At 44.6% G+C, this 17,294-nt stretch overlaps 2 protein-coding genes across 2 annotated transcripts in view; both read right to left on the bottom strand.

Moving 5' to 3' along the window:
• Positions 1-2,374, bottom strand: part of MYLK (myosin light chain kinase) — a 123,124-nt gene extending 120,750 nt beyond the window's left edge. The window contains exon 1 of the mRNA XM_019652518.1: positions 2,246-2,374. Within this exon, the coding sequence (XP_019508063.1) occupies positions 2,246-2,372 (127 nt within the window). The 5' untranslated portion in view covers positions 2,373-2,374. The remainder of the gene's footprint in view (positions 1-2,245) is intronic.
• Positions 2,375-2,530: 156 nt separating this feature from the next.
• The window catches only part of LOC109387190 (myosin light chain kinase, smooth muscle-like), a 75,771-nt gene continuing 61,007 nt past the window's right edge, over positions 2,531-17,294 (bottom strand). The window contains exons 4-8 of the mRNA XM_019650938.1: positions 6,708-6,756; positions 5,622-5,787; positions 3,915-4,080; positions 3,303-3,359; positions 2,531-2,574 (exon numbers count right to left, since the gene is read on the bottom strand). Coding sequence (XP_019506483.1) covers positions 2,531-2,574; positions 3,303-3,359; positions 3,915-4,080; positions 5,622-5,787; positions 6,708-6,756 — 482 coding nt within the window. The remainder of the gene's footprint in view (positions 2,575-3,302; positions 3,360-3,914; positions 4,081-5,621; positions 5,788-6,707; positions 6,757-17,294) is intronic.

Genomic DNA, 17,294 nt, shown 5'->3' with positions numbered 1-17,294 from the left:
AAGCAACTGTCAGCTTCTGCCTTTGTCAGGCCCCAGGGTCCTGGTTTGCACTTCATAAAACAGGGTGGGTGGTGGGGGAGGGAGCAAATACAGAAAGAAGTCCTCTGCCTGCAATGCAATGTTTTCTTCTGCACATAGCAACACTTCACGTCTCCATGAGAGTCTGGCAGAGACTGCCAGGCATGCCATAGGGCCCAAGGGAAGAGGTTCTGCCCGACCTACTACAATTCAGAAAAAAGGGGGCTAGAGGGCTGGGAAAGGCAGGGGCCAGGGTCCTGCTACTGAGCAGATGGAACACTACTTTTTGTATTTATGTTTTGTGAAAATGACACCCTAAACCTCTCTTCCTCGAGCATACCAGTACATCCCCCGACTTGCCATCAAGGGGTCTCTGCGGTCGAACCACACACTGACAAGTTGTTTAAGAGCTCTCATTTTACTGGAGCATACCTCATTTTGGCCCCACAAGCAAGGGATGACATGGTGTCCCCCCAAAAAGAGGTGTCGTTTCAGGGCACTCAGAATTGGTATACACAGAACTCTTCCCAGCTCCAAGAAGGTTAAGGCCAGGGTTGGTGGCCAAGGGAAGGCAACTTGACACGATTGCCCTCTAGTGGTAAGCATGAGGAACTGCCAAGACTCACCAAGAAGAAGAAGGTGAGGTTGCTTTTCAGCCCTGAGTGGTGCAGACCGGAGTCAGCAAACTACTGTTTGTGGGCCAAATCTGACCTGCAACCTGTTTGTATACAGCCTGAAAGCTTAGAATAGTTTTTACATATCGTCAATGGTTGAAAAAAGTCAAAGGAAGACTATTTTATGATGTGAAAATTATATGAAATTTACACTCAGTGTCCATAAATAAAGTTTTATTGCAACACAGCCACCCTCACTCATTTACATACTGTCTCTGGCTGCTTTTGTGCTACCACAGCAGAGCTGAGTAGTTGTGACAGAGACAGTATGGCCTACAAAGCTGAAAACAAAAAATACTTACTATCTGGCCCTTTATAGACAATTTTTCTTGACCCCCAGGTCTGGACTCTGAGCCAGGCAGAAGTGGAACTTTCTTACTCACTAGTCCTTAACATCCATGTTCTGTCACAGCCACAAGGAGGCTGCCTCCTTGCAGTTCCTTAAGGGATCTGACAGGAGCTCTGTCCTCAGCGAGGGGTGGAGGGAAAGAAGACATCACCTCTCACTTATGTACCCAAGCAGAGGGCAAAGAGGACGGCTCCATGGCACCTTTTCTTCTGACTAAAGACAATTTCTATCAGAGCCTAACAAATGATGCCAATGAGGAAGGTTCACAGCAACACATCAATGGCGCAGAAACAATGGGTGCTATTTGGTGCATGGGTGACGGGCGCCGCTGCTCCCTGAAGGAGCCTATTCTATAAGCTGTGAGAGCTGACCAAGCCCTCAAACCTTCTGTTTCAGCCCATCTCCTCACTGATAAAGATGCTAATGCCCAGAGAGGTAGTGGGGTGTCCAAGGTCACCCAACCACTCAATGGCAGAGAAGGACAAGTGCCCTATCTCTTGACTCTTGGCAGGTGTTCCTTCATTCGCCCTGTTGATCCCCAAAGCAGACCTTGCTCAATTTCATTAATTTTACGGACTGTTCTCAGTTCTAAAATTAGAGTGCGCCCATATTTTTGGAATTTAAAGGGCTTTTTAAAAAGAGAAGGATGATAATATATGATAATTAATTTTTTCAAAGGACCTTACTTGGCCAAAAAAAAAAATGGTGTCATGTCTCCATAGGACTATAACATTAACGAGAATTACTGGCCTGTGAACCCCAAAACCAGCTGCCACTAAATAAAAGCTGAGGCCCTTTGAGCAACTTGAGCGTGGTTCATTCATTTGGTGGTTTATTTGTTCATTTATTGACTCAACACATATTTATTGAGGGCTTATTATGAGTCTGGCCATATACAAAGGAATTAAAGTGCTTGTGCACCTATCTGCCAAGTACTTCGTTAACTGTTTTATATAAAGGATCTAATTTAATTTTCCTGGAAGGTAGGTGGCATTATTCCCATCTTACAGGCGAGGAGCTCAAGGCTCAGCCAGGTGTAGTAACTTACGCGGTATCCCCAGCCAGGCGATAACGGACTCCCAGGTCCCACTCTCTCTCTGTACCCAGTGCTTCCTTCTTAGGCATACGTGGTTCAGAGTGATCAACGGGGAAGTCAAGCGAGGATGCAGGCAGGGCCAAAGGCACTGGGGCAGGGAGGACTCACCATTGAGCAGCCAGGTGATTCGGGGCACTGGGGTTCCCTTCACCAAGCATTGCAGCACGAAGTCCTGGCCCTCAATGATAGTGCAGTCCTTCAGGACACTGGTGAATGAGGGGGCCACCTCCCTCATGGCCAGCCCTGCAAGGGCAAAGAACAGACAGCCCATCTCAGATCACAGGTGGCCCATGCTGGTGACTGACAGCCATCATCCCAAGGCTTGCAGGCAGACGCCTCATGGCCCTGGGCACCCAGGGCTTCCTTGGAGGCCTGGCTTTGCCTTATCTATCTTCATACTTGGAAGCGGGCGCAATTCCAGTGTAGAGACTTGGAACCTGAGGCAGAATAACAGGCAGGGGCTTTTTCACAGTCACACGACACCCCAGGCCTGGGAGCGCTCAGGGCCTGGGCCTGCCTCCTCTCCCTGGGACTCAGGCACCTCCTGTCCTGTCTTGACTTTGCTCTCCTGGAGTATCGCCGGAGCGCCTTCTTCCCGCCTTTCTTGGTCCTACTCTACTTTCTAGTGTCTTTTATCTTCTTTATCGGTGATTGCACAGTCTTGTGAATATCGTTTTACATGGGGAGGCCACATGCCCACTGGTGAGAACGTTTCAATTTTCAATTATTATAATTATTTTTTCCAATTCCAGGACTGAATCAAATAACAAAGACTCACGTGTGTTCTAGTTTTCCAACCTAAGCCAACGGTTCAGGACGGCTATGGATCTGGGACTGTGCATTACTAAATTCCCTCATGATGCTGACGCACATTCTAATTGAGAGCCACCCAGTTGAAATTTCTATTGGGTTGTCAGAAAAGTCATGACATATTTTCCTATGCTTTTCAATGCAAAAAATGCGTCATGACTTTCCCAACAACCCAATAGAAGCCTTCTATTTTGGTGAACTGNTTGGGCCAAAAGCGGTAGAGAGAGCAAGGAGGAAGAGTTTCTGAGAAAGGAAGGAGATGTGGAAGAGAAAAATCACAGAAGAAAAGAGGGTAAGAAAGGAGGAGGGGAGAGTGAAGGTCGTTTCCCTCCCTCCTTGAGCCCCCAAGTCCCACCTTGCTCAAGGTTCCTGCTCCACACACTTTGGCTTTCCCAGGCTGGACTTGGTGGAACTAAGGGGAATATCGGGAAGAGATACATTCAAAGATACTTCAAAGGAAGAACTGACAGGTTCTGATGCCTACAGCAAGGAAGAGGCAGGGGTCAAACGTGATGCTGGAATGTCCAGTCTGGGAGAGAAGAAAAAGGAGGTTCCTGGGGTACAAAGAGTTAAGTTGAGGAAATACCTCATTTGAAGGACAGAGTAGAGAGTGGATGATAAGTCAAATTTTAGGCAGGCTACATTTGAGGTGACAGCAAGACATTAGCAATGACCACTCTTCCCATTGACATTTAGAGATAAAAAAGGGGAGTCTGAGCAAGAAGAAAGGACAGAAGACACAGGTGTGGGGCAGAGGGACGAGGCACAGTGAAGCATCTTCCTCCGTGGTCATGTCTGTGCTACCCGCCCATTTCCTTCATTCTGGTTCAAGGCCCTCTCTGGGGAATGCATGGGTATATAGATGTGACACGGGTAACACAGAGGCGTGTAAGGAACAAGCTCCTTCTAGGAGTGTACGGACACCAGGAAGGGATCGTATGCACCAGCCCTCCCTACCAGCCAATACCTTGGATGGAAAGCTCGGCTGACATGGAGGCCTTCCCGGAACCGTTCACCACCATGCATGTGTACACTCCCAAGTCATCCTGGCTGACCTCATGGATTTCCAAAACTTGCATTCCATTTTTCTCAGACATAGACACACGGGCACTTGGCTGCAGAGGAACATCTCCCTGTGGATGGCAATAAGGTAGCTTGGTTAAAAATAAAACAAAAAAACAAACAAACAACTGCTCACCTGCTGGCACTGTCCTCCTACCTCCTGCCAATCCTGGTGAGACAGACAGCAGGCATGAGTGGCAAGCTCCCTGTTCTGGGTTCTGCCAACATGCTTAGAGAGCAGTCTTTGTTTTTTTAAAGATTTTTTTTATTGGGGAATTGGGGGATGGCAACAGCGCTGGGGAATTGGTGGAAGGGAAACAGACAAGTTGCTGTTGTTTTGTTCTTTAGTCTAGTTGTGGAGGACGTTGCTTCACTGGCCCAAGTTGGCACCATCATTGCGCTCTTCCTGGGCAAGGCAGATCAGTCGCCAGCTTCTGGATGGCCGCTCACTGCGGCCACAGCCGCTCACGCTGGCTGCTGGCTACACATGGTAGCCCATGGCAGCCCACTGCCACAGGGGCTGCAGCCTACGCCGTCGCCAGCGACTCATGGCAGCCCAGCTCCAGGTTGAGCTGTTGTTCAGCATCTTAGCTGTAGAGGGCAGTGGCACTATTATATCAGTTTCAGGTGTACAACATAGTGATTAGACATCTATATACCATACGAAGTTATCGTCCGGTAGGTCTAGTACCCATCTGACACCATCCATAGTCATTACAGTATTATTGACTATATTCCCTATGCTGCACAACAGCCGTCTTTGGGCGGCCCAATAGCCCTGACTTGGGTCTATGTATGCATTGTGATGTCTGGTCTAGCTTAGAGCAGACATATGAAACCTGTTTCAAAGTAACCCTGGTTTGGGGTGAGAAATCATATATTCCTCACTTTAATTCTCCTTTGCCTCCTTTTTCCTTTTATTATTTTCCCAGCATTAGTTTAGGAGAATTAAGAAATAGGTAAAACGTGTCCCATCATTCATTTTAATCTAGGAGTTCCATCTGTGGAAAACCTGCTCTCCTTGACCTTGACCCCAGGTGTTCACCAAGTGCCCTGTTTAACATCTACCCCTTCTCCCACTCCACTGCTGCCTCCACTTCCCCCTCCACCACCTCCTCCACAAACTCTGTCTTCACATTGCTCAGCCTGAAAGGATTTATAAAGCACTTCCACATGGAACCTCCCAACAGTATTTTGAGATAGCTGGGATTATCTCCACCTCATAAATAAGGAAACCATGGTTCCAAGAGATCAAATGACTTGCCCAGTATCACATGCTTTGTGAGCCAGGGAGCCGTGGCTTGAAATCTAGTCCCATGACTTCAAATTCCACCTTTTGAAATGGTCAGATCTGTCTTGACTGAGACGTTTTATGCTGTTTTATGAGTGTGTGGATTATAGGACATTGTAGGCTGAGTAACAGAGGGAGCGTGAGCAAAGAGGAAAGAACAAGCATGGCTATCAAATATACAAGAACCCTCACATAGAGGATGCTTGGGAACCTCCTATGGATGAATTAGAAGGGACTGATTGGAAAGACAGGCTCCCACGAGTCAAAGGATCTAACTCTGAACGTTCAGGGTCCCCAGAGTCCAGGCAGACAAAACCACACCTTGAGCCAGGTGACCTGTGGTTGGGGTCGGCCAGTGATCTTGCAGGAAAATCGTCCCATCTGTCCTTCTTTGACCACCGCTCGGCCTAGCTTGGTAGCGAACTTTGGAGGGCACTCTCCCCAGATGCTAGGACGGGTCTCCACTGTGGAGGATGCGAATCTGTCCCTGGAAGAAAATCAGCAGAGAATCCAGCAGTAACTCAGATCCTCACCTCTCTGTCCCCACCCAAGTCACTTAAGTTGGGATCAAAACCCAGCAAAGGGTAGCCTTCCCACCTCTTTACCTTAAGCACACTTCTGATGTGCCCTCTGGAAAAATCTGAAGCACCCAAACTTATTTCCTCTACCTCCTGGGCATGCAGCTAGACTTCACTTACTAGCCTCTCTTGAAGTAAGGTATACCTGAGCTCTGGCCGAAAGCCTGGGTTTTGGCCAATAGACTGTGAGCAGAAGTGCTGTATGCTATTTCTAGGCTGGACCCATAAAACCTGTGAGATTCTCCATGCTCTCTTGCCCACTCTCCTGGCTAGATGCAGCGGGTCCAGCAGAGGCTCCAAGGCCTGGGAGATGAAGGAACCACAAAGTGTTAAGAGCCTGGGTCCCTGAAAAATAATGGGAAGGTTCTCCACTTGTTCAAGAATATCTGAATTGGGTCTGCTTGAGTAAGAAATAAACATTCCCTGTGTTAAGTCATTGGGATTAGGGGGCTTGTTTGTTACAGCAGCTACAGTTAATTATCCTTACAATACAGGCTCACTTTCCAAAAGAAGTGTCACCTATTGATTGCCTCTTTTAAGTCTGCTCTAAGTATTTTGACTATTGCCTTGATTGTTAGACATCCCTGCAGACTATGACCACATAGCCCCCTTCCCCTGCATTCAGCAGCTAGGCCAGTCAAGGGGCTATCCACAGAGACCGCCAGATCAGGAGGCACTGTGTGAATGGCACATTACATCCCAATAGGCTCCTGCCTTAGTAATCACAACCCAGGATGCCCAAGAAGACGTGCTCCCTAGACCTGTTCTGTCAAGTCAGCAGGAAAAGCCAAAACAGCCCTTAACCTGGCTTGAACATCATAGAACTTACCCCAAGGTTTTGGAAACAAAAGGCTGACCATGCTTCTTCATGAAGCCCCCTGCAAGTAGGAAACAAAAAGAAAGAGGCTTGAAGAGTCGAGTCTGAGCCACCAACATGGAGCAACGAAAGTCAGAGGAAGTCGACAAGGGTGAGTGTGAAAATGATGGAAACAGTTCACCCTGACTGAGCCCGTATGGGTCAGCCATTGTGGTGGGCACTTTACATACATCATCGCACGATTTCCTGTAATGATTTCAGAAGGCTGGTACAATATTATCCGTCTACTCTTTAAGTAGATGAGAAAAATGAGATCCAGGGAAATTAAGTCACCCACTCAAGTCACAGAGCCAGTAACAGTGCAGGAATGCATCCAGATGTGCCTATTCTAGAACACATCACCGTTCCACTGAGGTATTATACGCCACTGGAGCGTCTACTTTGGGGATTATCTTCGGCAATCCAGGACTTCTCTAGAAAATGACCCAGTTGAAGGGAGACGGGGAGAGGTACGTGCATCTCTCTTCCCACGTCTATTCATGTTAGACACCATCATCACTCCATCTTTCTATTTCAGGCCCAGCCAACAGCAATACCTGTGCTGCTGGAATGCAGCAGATCACCGGGGAGAAGCTACTGTGGAGCCAGCACGTCACCTGAACCTGTACCAGCAGCACACTGGGCACTGCCAGTCCTGGGTGAGGCACTGCTGCGCTGGACAGGAAGCAGTTAAACAGCAAACCCAGCAAGGCAGCTGGGGTCAGCTCCTTTTATATCCAGCTGCTGCTGCTGGGGAGGGACAAGTCATCATGTGGCCAGGAAGGGACTCTAAAATGGGGAGGTATTTTTGAGGAACAGGGAGGGGAAGAGGGGGGCATTTTGAGATGATCAGCCTGGAAGTTGTTCTCTTTGCCACAAGCCAGGAATGTTTATAAAACCCCACCGGAGACACACATGGAAAGGGCAGATTCCATTTCCTGATATCAGCAGGCAGCTGCTGTGGGGGACTGAAGGGTGTTTACTGGAAAAGGGTGAATTCCCTTAAATTCTGGCACTGATCACATCTGTGTGAATGCACAGGAATGAAGGCTGAAGCTCATGGCTGAGTATTTCCCTCCGCCATATCCGGTTTAAGGTTTTACCAGGACCTTAGTGAAAAAGGATTAATAACCAACATGAGCATCACATTTAAGTGTGATTCCCTATGGACTGGCAATTATTGTCCATGCATTCTGCTTAATACAACTGCTTAGGGAGCTGTGTATACTTTTCATTCCATGATGTGGGTTTGGTCCTTGTCATTCAATTCTCTGTTCCAGGTTAAAAGAACTTCTAAGCTGACAGGAAGAGGCCTGCTCTGCGAGGACCCACCTGACTGCTGCAGTTACGATGCTGGGGCCCCTCAGACACTGCTGGAGGAACTGTGAGCCCGTCAGTCTTTTAAAAAGGATTTGAGCAAATGAGAATCCTAAGCTCTAAAAATGCTCTGCTCTTAGACCAGCCCCTTCTGCCCCCAGTCAAAGGAAATGATGCTAAAAGTAGAGAAGCAAGTTTATAAAGCTGTTCACTTTGGTCTTGTCTGTAACAGTAAAAATTGGAAACAGTGTAAATGTCACAAGGTAGGAAGACAATAAGCAGGTAAGTGAAATGTACAATTAGCATCTTAATCTGCCATTAAATTATGTTTAAGAATATATGAAGCGTAGAAATATGTTAAAATAGTCTATCATTCGCTCCTTGGTACACTCCAGTTGAGCTGTGGTCCTCCCCACTCCATGGGCTCCACCTTGCCAAAGCACTCCAGCTAAGCCTCTTCCCCATCTCACTCAGATGCTCTGTGGCACTTGACATGACGGGCTAATCCCCTTCAAAGCACTTTCTCCTCCAGACTCCACTGTATTTACTAGGCTGCCCTTTCTTCCTCAGCCTCCTTCTCTGCTCAACTTTTGCACATGGGAGTGACCAAGGCTGCGTCCTGGGTCCTCTCCACAGCACTGTCGGCTCTCCTCCAGGAGGTCTCAGCTCCATAGCTTTAAGTATCATCTATAAGCTGATGACTCTGGAATCATATCCCCACCAGAACGCCTTATTCATTCATCAGAGATATCCACAACAGTGACCAGTCATTGTAGGTATTCAAATATTTGTTAAGTAAATGAATTTTATGGAAAAAGAGCAGCATATAAAATTTCTTATTCAATATGATCATAATCAGGTAAAAATAAAACATTCAAACATAGGAAAATGGCCAAAAGAAAATAAATCAAAATGTTGTTTTGGGGTGGTGGGACTATGAGTAATTTTATTCAGCTGTGTTTTTTAAAAACCTATAAATATAGCAGTAAAGAAAAACAAAACATGATCTTGTTACCAAAAAAGCAAAAAGTGTTGGGACGGGGTGGCTGGAGAAAGAAAATTTCAAAATGAAAAAGATTCTGGCATCCAAACAGAAGGGCCTCTTACACACGCTCCATCCCTCAGCATTAGCTATATACCCAGTCACTAAGACTCCTGCCTACAAATGTCTATATACCATTCATTGCACTTATCATGCTACTGTAACACTCACTTCATTTTGGAGTAAAGATTTGATAAAAATTGGACTGATCAACTGATGAATGCGTAAACAAAATGTGGTCTATCCATACAATGAAATATTATTTAGCCATTTAAAAGAATAAAGAAATGATACATGCTACAACATGAAAAAGTTTGCTAAGTGAGGAAAGCCAGACACCAAAAATGTATCATTCCATTTATATGAAATGTTCAGAAGAGGCTAATCCATAGAACACAGAAAGCAGATTAGTGGTTGTCACGGGCCGAGGGCAGGGGGATGGGGAGTGACTACTCAGTGGGTGTGGGGTTTCTGTTTGGGGTGATCAAAAGTTCTGGAACTAGACAGTGGTGATGGTGCACGACATTGTGAATGTGCTTAATACCACTGAATTGCATATTTTCAAATGGTTAAAATGGTAAATTTTATGTTATGTATATTTTACAATAAAAAATATTAGACTAAGCATCTTTAAAACCCCTGGGAGCTAAATATCTTAATCCAAAGGCTATAATTCCTTTATGTCTTAAAAGATAAAATAAAGTAATAATATGGCATTTCATCAAAGAATAGCTGTTCGTAGGTACTTCTATATCAGAGTAAGAGCAGTTCATGGTATGATCCAAAGTTAACACATAAAGCAGTCAGCTAAAAATGGAATTGAGGAATGCTTATTTTAGTGTGAGTGAACACCAGCGAGCACATCAAAACAACAAAAAAAATTTGGGCTAAAACAACTAAAAGGGTCTATTTATAGGCAGACAATCTGAAGTTCTAAATTGTCAGATAAGGAAAAATTAATTTTGTGAAAGTATGAAAATCTGGCAGAACAACAAGGCTATGCAGAAAAATAAGTGGAAAGGGGTTAAGGTAGAAATGCCAAAAATAGAAAAGTTAAGAGAATCGGTGAAGGCAGGGTCGATTAGTGAGGGAAAAAAGGCCAACGCACTGAAGTATTTAAACACTAATCTTAGATTATTTTCAAGGACAAGTAAAAGAGAATGCTGTCAGGTTTTAGTAGTGAAAAGTTTAATCGTGGGGGGACCTAGCACTTTTTGTCAAAGGATATAGAAAGCCAGAGTTGAGACAGTGAATGCTGCCGAAAAGGGGAATGAGATCAAGATGGTAAGGAGAAGAAATGCTTCGAAAAATGTGTGATATAATTCATCATCCAAATGGGAACTCTCGACCCTGAAAGGGACAGAACTAGTAATTCTGCCAGGACAACAGAATTAAACCAAGACTGTTCCAGGCAAACCAGAGGGCAGTCACCCTACCTGTAGTCAACTTCGAAGTGGATTTTAAGGATTACTTAAAATAGTGGTTCTTCACTTAATCAGAACAAATGCCCACTTTTTAGAATAGATATTGAGCAATAACCCCTGAATTGGAGTTCGCTGCTAACAACATATATATATGGCTTCAAAAAAATAAATAAATGCAAAGGCCCTAACTAAAATACTAAGGAACATTATAATAATATTTATATATTTCAATATGTAAATGTTGAAACATGACTATTTCAATATGTAAATGTTGTTCAGGCACATCAGAAGACATAATGAAATGGTCAAATGTTTGCACTGATTCATATGCATGTTTGGATTTAAAAGTGAATGATCAAGAAATATACTGTACAGGTAGTGCAGAGAAATGAAAGAGAACAAGTATACAGGTAGACACCTAAAAAACTGAGAAAAATAAAAAGTAGTGTTAGCAATATTATATGTCAATTATATCTCAATAAAGAGAGAAAAATGAAGAAAAATAAATAGAGTAAAAAAGAAAGTAGCTTTAGGATAAATAACAGAGCAGGCATGTTATATGAAAAAGAGAGAATGAAATAACCTTAAAGAAGATAACTTAGCAAGACAAGTTACAGACCACTGAAGTAGCGAAAATGAAAGAACAAAAAAAAGACTGCAAGTGTGGTGTCAAAGTAATTCTCTATTTTATGACATGGGATCTTTGAGACCTCCTTTGTACTAAAATGCTGATTCAGTTCCTATTATTCATAAGGCATTGGCCAGAGCTTCAACAAGTAGACTGATGTGCATAATAAAAATAATAAAAATGATGTGCATAATAATAATAAAAATGAGCCTTAAGAGACAGGCCAAGTGCTTCAAAGCAGGGAGAGGGGACATCTCATTGCTGGGCCTGTTAAAGATCCTGAGTTTCAATTTAAAGGCAACAGATCACGGGAGGATTTGCAGGGAGGGAGTAATAAAATCCCATCTGATTTTTTAAAAAAGATATTTTAAACAGCAATGTGGAGATCAGAGTGGGTTACAAGAGGAACTGAGGAGTCCAGTTGGGAATTTGTGCAACAGGACAGAGATAGTGGCAGCCAGGACCAGGATGGTGGCAGTGAGGACAAATGAGAACTGCATGGGACACGCCACAGGATTTGGTGACTGATTGGAAAAGAAAAGGGAGTACTTGAGAATGACTGAGGTCGCCTGGCTGTCCTCCTTCCCAAGGAGATGTGGGCTGTCACCTGTCAGAGTTTCAGCTCTGTCTTCCCGGGGCCACCAAAGTCCTAATTATAAATATTTAACAGGCCCCTACCAGGGGCTGCCTGTCCCTTTATAAACAGGGCCTCGTCCTATACAAACTATTCATTCGACAGTCTCTATTCAGACAAGGAGCTTTGGAGTTCACTGTTGCAGTCCATTCTTCCTGCAATGCACACATGTCCTTTTTTCTTAGGCTGTGACACTCAGTAACAAGTACACCCTTCCATAGAGGCTAAGGAGGTCATCCCAAGGCACCAACGAGACATTTCAGGAGTTCCGTTTGGGACTCCAGGAAACGGACACACTAAAGAATCAATTCTTCCTCAGGGGGTTAAAATAAAATATCTAGAAAACAAACAATTTCCTGGTCATTCATGGATAAAGTAGTCATACAATAAAGTATGTCTTACCTAACAAGTTGAAAGGAATGGTGACACAAGTTTTGTTTTGGAGGGGGGAATAGTTCAATAAATTGTGGCCAGTGACCTCTCAATTGTCTTAAATGAGTACTCTAAAGAGAAATGTAGATGCTCTGTGGAGAGACAATAACTCCTTATAGAGGCCAAGATGCTAGGCATCCCAGCTCACTTCCCTAGAACCACTTTCCATTGTGAGTCCCCAAACACACTAAACCACGTAGCAAGTAAGTATTCCCTTTAGTATTCAAGTTACAAAGATTGATTTTTCATCATTTTATCAGAAAGTAAACAGAAAATTTTACATCCAGTTTGAGCCCCTCCACCCTCTGCAGGCCTGATGGGGTGAGAGTTACCTGGCGGCCATCTGCTGTACAGGTGTCTGATCAGAAGCCATGCAGCGGACGAGAAGGTATTTTAAGCATGGTTCTGGAGAAATTCATTGTACTAATAAGCAACTCATTTTTGTTGGGGATCATGCAAAATGATAGAGTATCAAAGGAACACATGAAAAAAGTGTGATCTGAATACTTGTAATAAACCCAGGCATTCAGAAAAATAAAGGTAAGGTTACAAAAGGTTTGAGACAAAAGGAACTACACAGCATGTCCCTCTGGCTCTCACTAAGGGGAGCAGTTCATCCGGAGAGCTTACACGCAGGATGAAAATGGAAAAGCAACCACTAATGGGCAGAATCCAGTCTGCTCGTGCTCTGCAATGGGTATCACTCTACAAACTGCCTGGTCTCATGCTCCAGGCCTTCTACCGTCTTTCCCTGCTCAGTCCCTCAGCTTTATTTCTCATTCCTCTCTACTTCTACCTGTCTACTCACCTACCCCTCCACCCCAGGCCCAAACTCTCTCCACTTTCCTCCCATCCCCAGCATCCGAATCACAATCTGCCATCCAAATCGGGCTCATTCTTCCGGGACTGGCCCAATTCCCTCCTCCTCCATTACGGACATTACGGACCATTTCAGCCTCCAGAGGTCTCGTTCTCCTCTGAGTTTACAGAGCCTATGTGCCAATCATTTGGCAGATAAACCCATGCTGCCTTATGCCTGGACTTGTGTTTTTACTTAGCTTTTAACGTATCTCCATTTTATCTGACCAACCAGGTTTTCACAGAAAGGATTTGACAGAGTATTATGTCTCCCACACGGTTCCAAAGTTAGCACCTCATAAATACATCCTGATGTTGAATCTCAACTGCAGTATAATAATGAAATATGAAGTCAAGAAAGTCAGTCTTTTGAGGGCAATCACCAAGTCTTGTTGCTCTTCGATCCCAGCCCAAAGTTAGCCCATTCAATCAAATCTGATGAAAGAAGAAGAGGCTAGAACCATGAGCCACTGAGAAAGCACCAGGGTGGAGATGGGAGGAGGGGATGGAGGAGTAAGAAGCATCAACAGTGGAAATCAAAGCTGGGCCAACAAGGGGTACTGGTGTATATATTTTGGGGAGAAAAAGAGACAAAGGCAAAGTGGAAGGTGAGAGTAAAGGAGGAAAGGGAGTCAAGGCAAAGGAGATTTGGGAGTCATCCTTTAAGAACAGAATGAGACCAAGTACTTTGTCATCTAACTCTTCTGTCTAGAAAATAGGTGGGGCTTCTGCCAAGGCAGTCATGACACACAACTATTTTACAGCAAAAAGACTAGGGGCAAAAAGAATAATTTTCATCTCTACCACATTTACATTGTTAACTTTGAGGACAAAACACTCAGAGCATTTTGATTCTGACTAGATTAAAAAAAAAACTAGGGCATATGCCCCTAAAAAGGGAGGGCCATCAGGGAGTGTTACAGACTAAAAAGAGTTTATAAAGAATATAAATGGGAAATACAGTTACAGGTCTTTAAGAAGGTAGGGAATTTAGATAAAAGAAGACAGTACAGAAGAAATACAAGAACAAAAAAGGAGAATCACAACAGACATTCCTGAGGAATACAATAATTTAAAACTCGGCCAATACAAACAGACATGGGCTCAAAATACATAATGTCATCAATCCAATCCAATGTGAAAATAAAACGGATCCGAGAAATCTGTCCCTGGAAAATGGTAATCACAATAAAGATGGCATGGGAGTATTTCCTATGAACTCAAGATCACCCAAGAATGATGGTGTCCGTGGCGCCAGTATAGCTGGACTAGAGGTCATCAGGGCCACTCTTCTCCCTTAAATCCCACAGCCTGGGGTCATTCTCCCTTCTGCTGCCACATTCCAGGCGGGTTGCCACCTGATCCTTTCTCTCTCACATAGTTCAGAGAGCCCTGGGTTACAGGACAGTGGTGTCATGGGGGGTGCAGAGAGCAGAAGCTGCAGTACTGAGTGAGGGCAGCTGGGGTGGGGAGGAAGTGTGTTTGGGGAGGAGATGGCAGGAGGCCAGCCCCAGGCCGACAGCGTGAGCCCAGGCCTTGATTTGAACGGCAACGGAACAGGAAAGCAAGGACTACAGCTTTTGGCAACCCACTGAGCCAGTGGTGTGGTAGAGAGAAGAGCAGAGGAGAATCTTTTATCTTTCTGGGACCAAGGAACAAAAGCCAAATAAGTGAAGGGGAGAGGCAAGTGGGAGCCACTCTGTACCATTTCCTAGGCCAATGTGCCATTAAAAAAATCCAGCACGCTGATCCCTCTGCTTTGGATTTGGAAAATGCTTTCTGCATGCAAACAACTATTTCTCCGTCATTTTCCAGGAAACCTATGATGACAGACAGAAGATCAATGGCAACCCCCTCCACTTTAGTGAGATTTTGCCTAAATCAAATCATGTCATTTTCCTCCTTGATACCCTCTAATGGCTTCCCATCACCAGGGTCTAAAGGCCCTCTGTGGTCCCACACCTACCTGGCTCTCCAGATGTACCCCCACTCTACCTTCGCTCGCTCTGCTCTGGCACTTCCAACTTTGTTGCTGTTTCTCATTCTTAAACGTGTCTACAAAGCCCCCACAACTTTTTGGGGCTTTATTTCTGGTCTCCGGAGCAGACTCAGGTCACACGCAGGGAAAGCCAGAGTGATGGAGAGTTAATGTCTCAGGAAGAAGCCCTCAAGTAATGACAGACAGGGAAATGGTAGATAAACACCCCAGCAATCTGGCTCCTCAGTTAACTCTAAGTTCCTGGGGCTGTTCTTTTTCCCAAGATCCCATGACATAGGGCCACTGTCCATTCTGCTGTCACATTCTAGGCGGCCTGCCACCTGGCCCTCTCTCTCACGCATGGTCAGGGAGCACTTGAATTCCGCTACCAAAGTTATATTTGTTATTTATCATATTTCCTTCCCAGTAGAAAATTGACTCTAAGAGGGCAGGGACCCCATCTGAATTGCTCTGTCTCCAGTGCCCAACACGGAGAAGAGCAGGGTGGTGAACAGAGCGATGGACAGAGGGATTCACTCTTTGCTCCTGGGAGACATTCTAGGATGAGGAGACATGCCTTTGCTTTTTGACAGAGACAAAAGTGAGCAGCCTTAGAAGCCATCACCTACAGGGGAGGAAGATGGGTAAAGAACTCCACAGGAATGGGGGCAGAGGAGGAAAAGTCTCCATGGAGGATAGGGTGTCTAACAGAGAGAGAAGAAAGAGCGACGGTCAAGGCTGGATGGAGAAAGACTGGAGGAAACAGGTTTTTGCTCCTATTTATTTATTTCAAAGAAAACTCCCCAAGAGGAGGGGGCTCCTGGCTAAATCTATTCCCCATCAAACACATATTCATTAATTTCAGTTATTTAAAAAAATTGTTCATTGTATTTTTATACAGAGTGGCTTAGTGGCTTGGAATTTATTTTTCAGAGATGAAAATAAACTTTTTCCAACTTCTTTGAAACTATTGCTCTTGTTACGCCTCTTCCCCTAAAATAATCTTTATTTCTCAACATCATCTTTAAAGCTTTACTCACTGCCCAGTGCACTAGACATGTCAATCATGGCTAGGGGAACTACGTAATTTATTATCCTAACAAGGACTCTTTTGAAAATCAAAGGAGGCTCTATTTATAATCACATTGGCAGAGCAGGCATAAACTGGGATGGTCACCCTAATGACATCTGCTGTGACCATGGGCCTGCAAAAGGAACAACCTCTTGGCAGCTATGTTTTATTACTCCACCCTGTATCTCTGCAGATTGAACCCATGGTGGTACCTGTCCTAGGCATAACCGATTCCACTCTAGTAGCTAAGAGTAAGGGTTGAATGCAAGTTAGTTATGATTATATAACACCTGGCCTTCTACACATCTTTTCTTGGCTTTGTTGCTGCTTTCTCACAATTTACATAAGCACATAGTCCCATTCTGCCGTTCCAGCCCACATCATGTACCCACTGTTAACTCTTATAGTGTCTCTGTGTTACTTAGTTGATATTCCCAGTAAATAGCTCAAAAAGATGTGTCGATCAGATTCCATGAAGTAATTCAGGAATGTTACAATTGAGTACTTAGTGGGTGCAATGGTTAATTTTATGTGCCCAATTGACTGAACTACGGGGTGCCCAGATATTTGGTCAAACATTGTTCTGGGTGTCTCCGTGAGGGTGTTTTTGGATGAGATTAACAATTAAATTGGTAGATCGAGTAAAGCAGATGGTCCTCCCTAATGTGGGTGGGCCTCAGCCAATCAGTGAAAGACCTGAATAGAATGAAAGCCCAACTTTCCCTTAAATACGGGGGCATTCCACCTTCCTGATTGCCTTTGAGCTGGGACATCAGTTTTTTTCCTGCCTTTGACTTGCACTGAAATGTCAACTCCTCGTGGGTTTTGAGCCCGCTGGCCTTTGGGCTGAAGCCACATCATCAGCTCTTCTAGTTTTCAGGCCCTTGAACTTGGAGAGGAACTACGCCACCAGCTCACCTGGGTCTCCAGCTTGCTAACTGTGGATCTTGGCACTTCTTAAGCCTCCATAATCACGTGAGCCAATTCCTTGTCAAGAATCTCTTTTCATATGTATACAGGTATATATCCCTTGTTTTATCGTGTTTCACTGTAGGGTGCTTCACAGATGTTGCCTTTTTAACAAATTGACCGCAATACCATCCACCAGGATAAAGATTATGACTCACTTCATTGTGATACTTGCTTTATTGCGGTGGTCTGCAACCAAACCTGCA

Source organism: Hipposideros armiger, unplaced genomic scaffold (assembly GCF_001890085.2).
Source record: "Hipposideros armiger isolate ML-2016 unplaced genomic scaffold, ASM189008v1 scaffold_8, whole genome shotgun sequence".
In the NCBI taxonomy this organism is placed as follows: domain Eukaryota; kingdom Metazoa; phylum Chordata; class Mammalia; order Chiroptera; family Hipposideridae; genus Hipposideros; species Hipposideros armiger.
The sequence above is the reverse complement of the archived record's forward strand: the minus strand, read 5'-3'. Positions and strand labels throughout refer to the sequence as shown.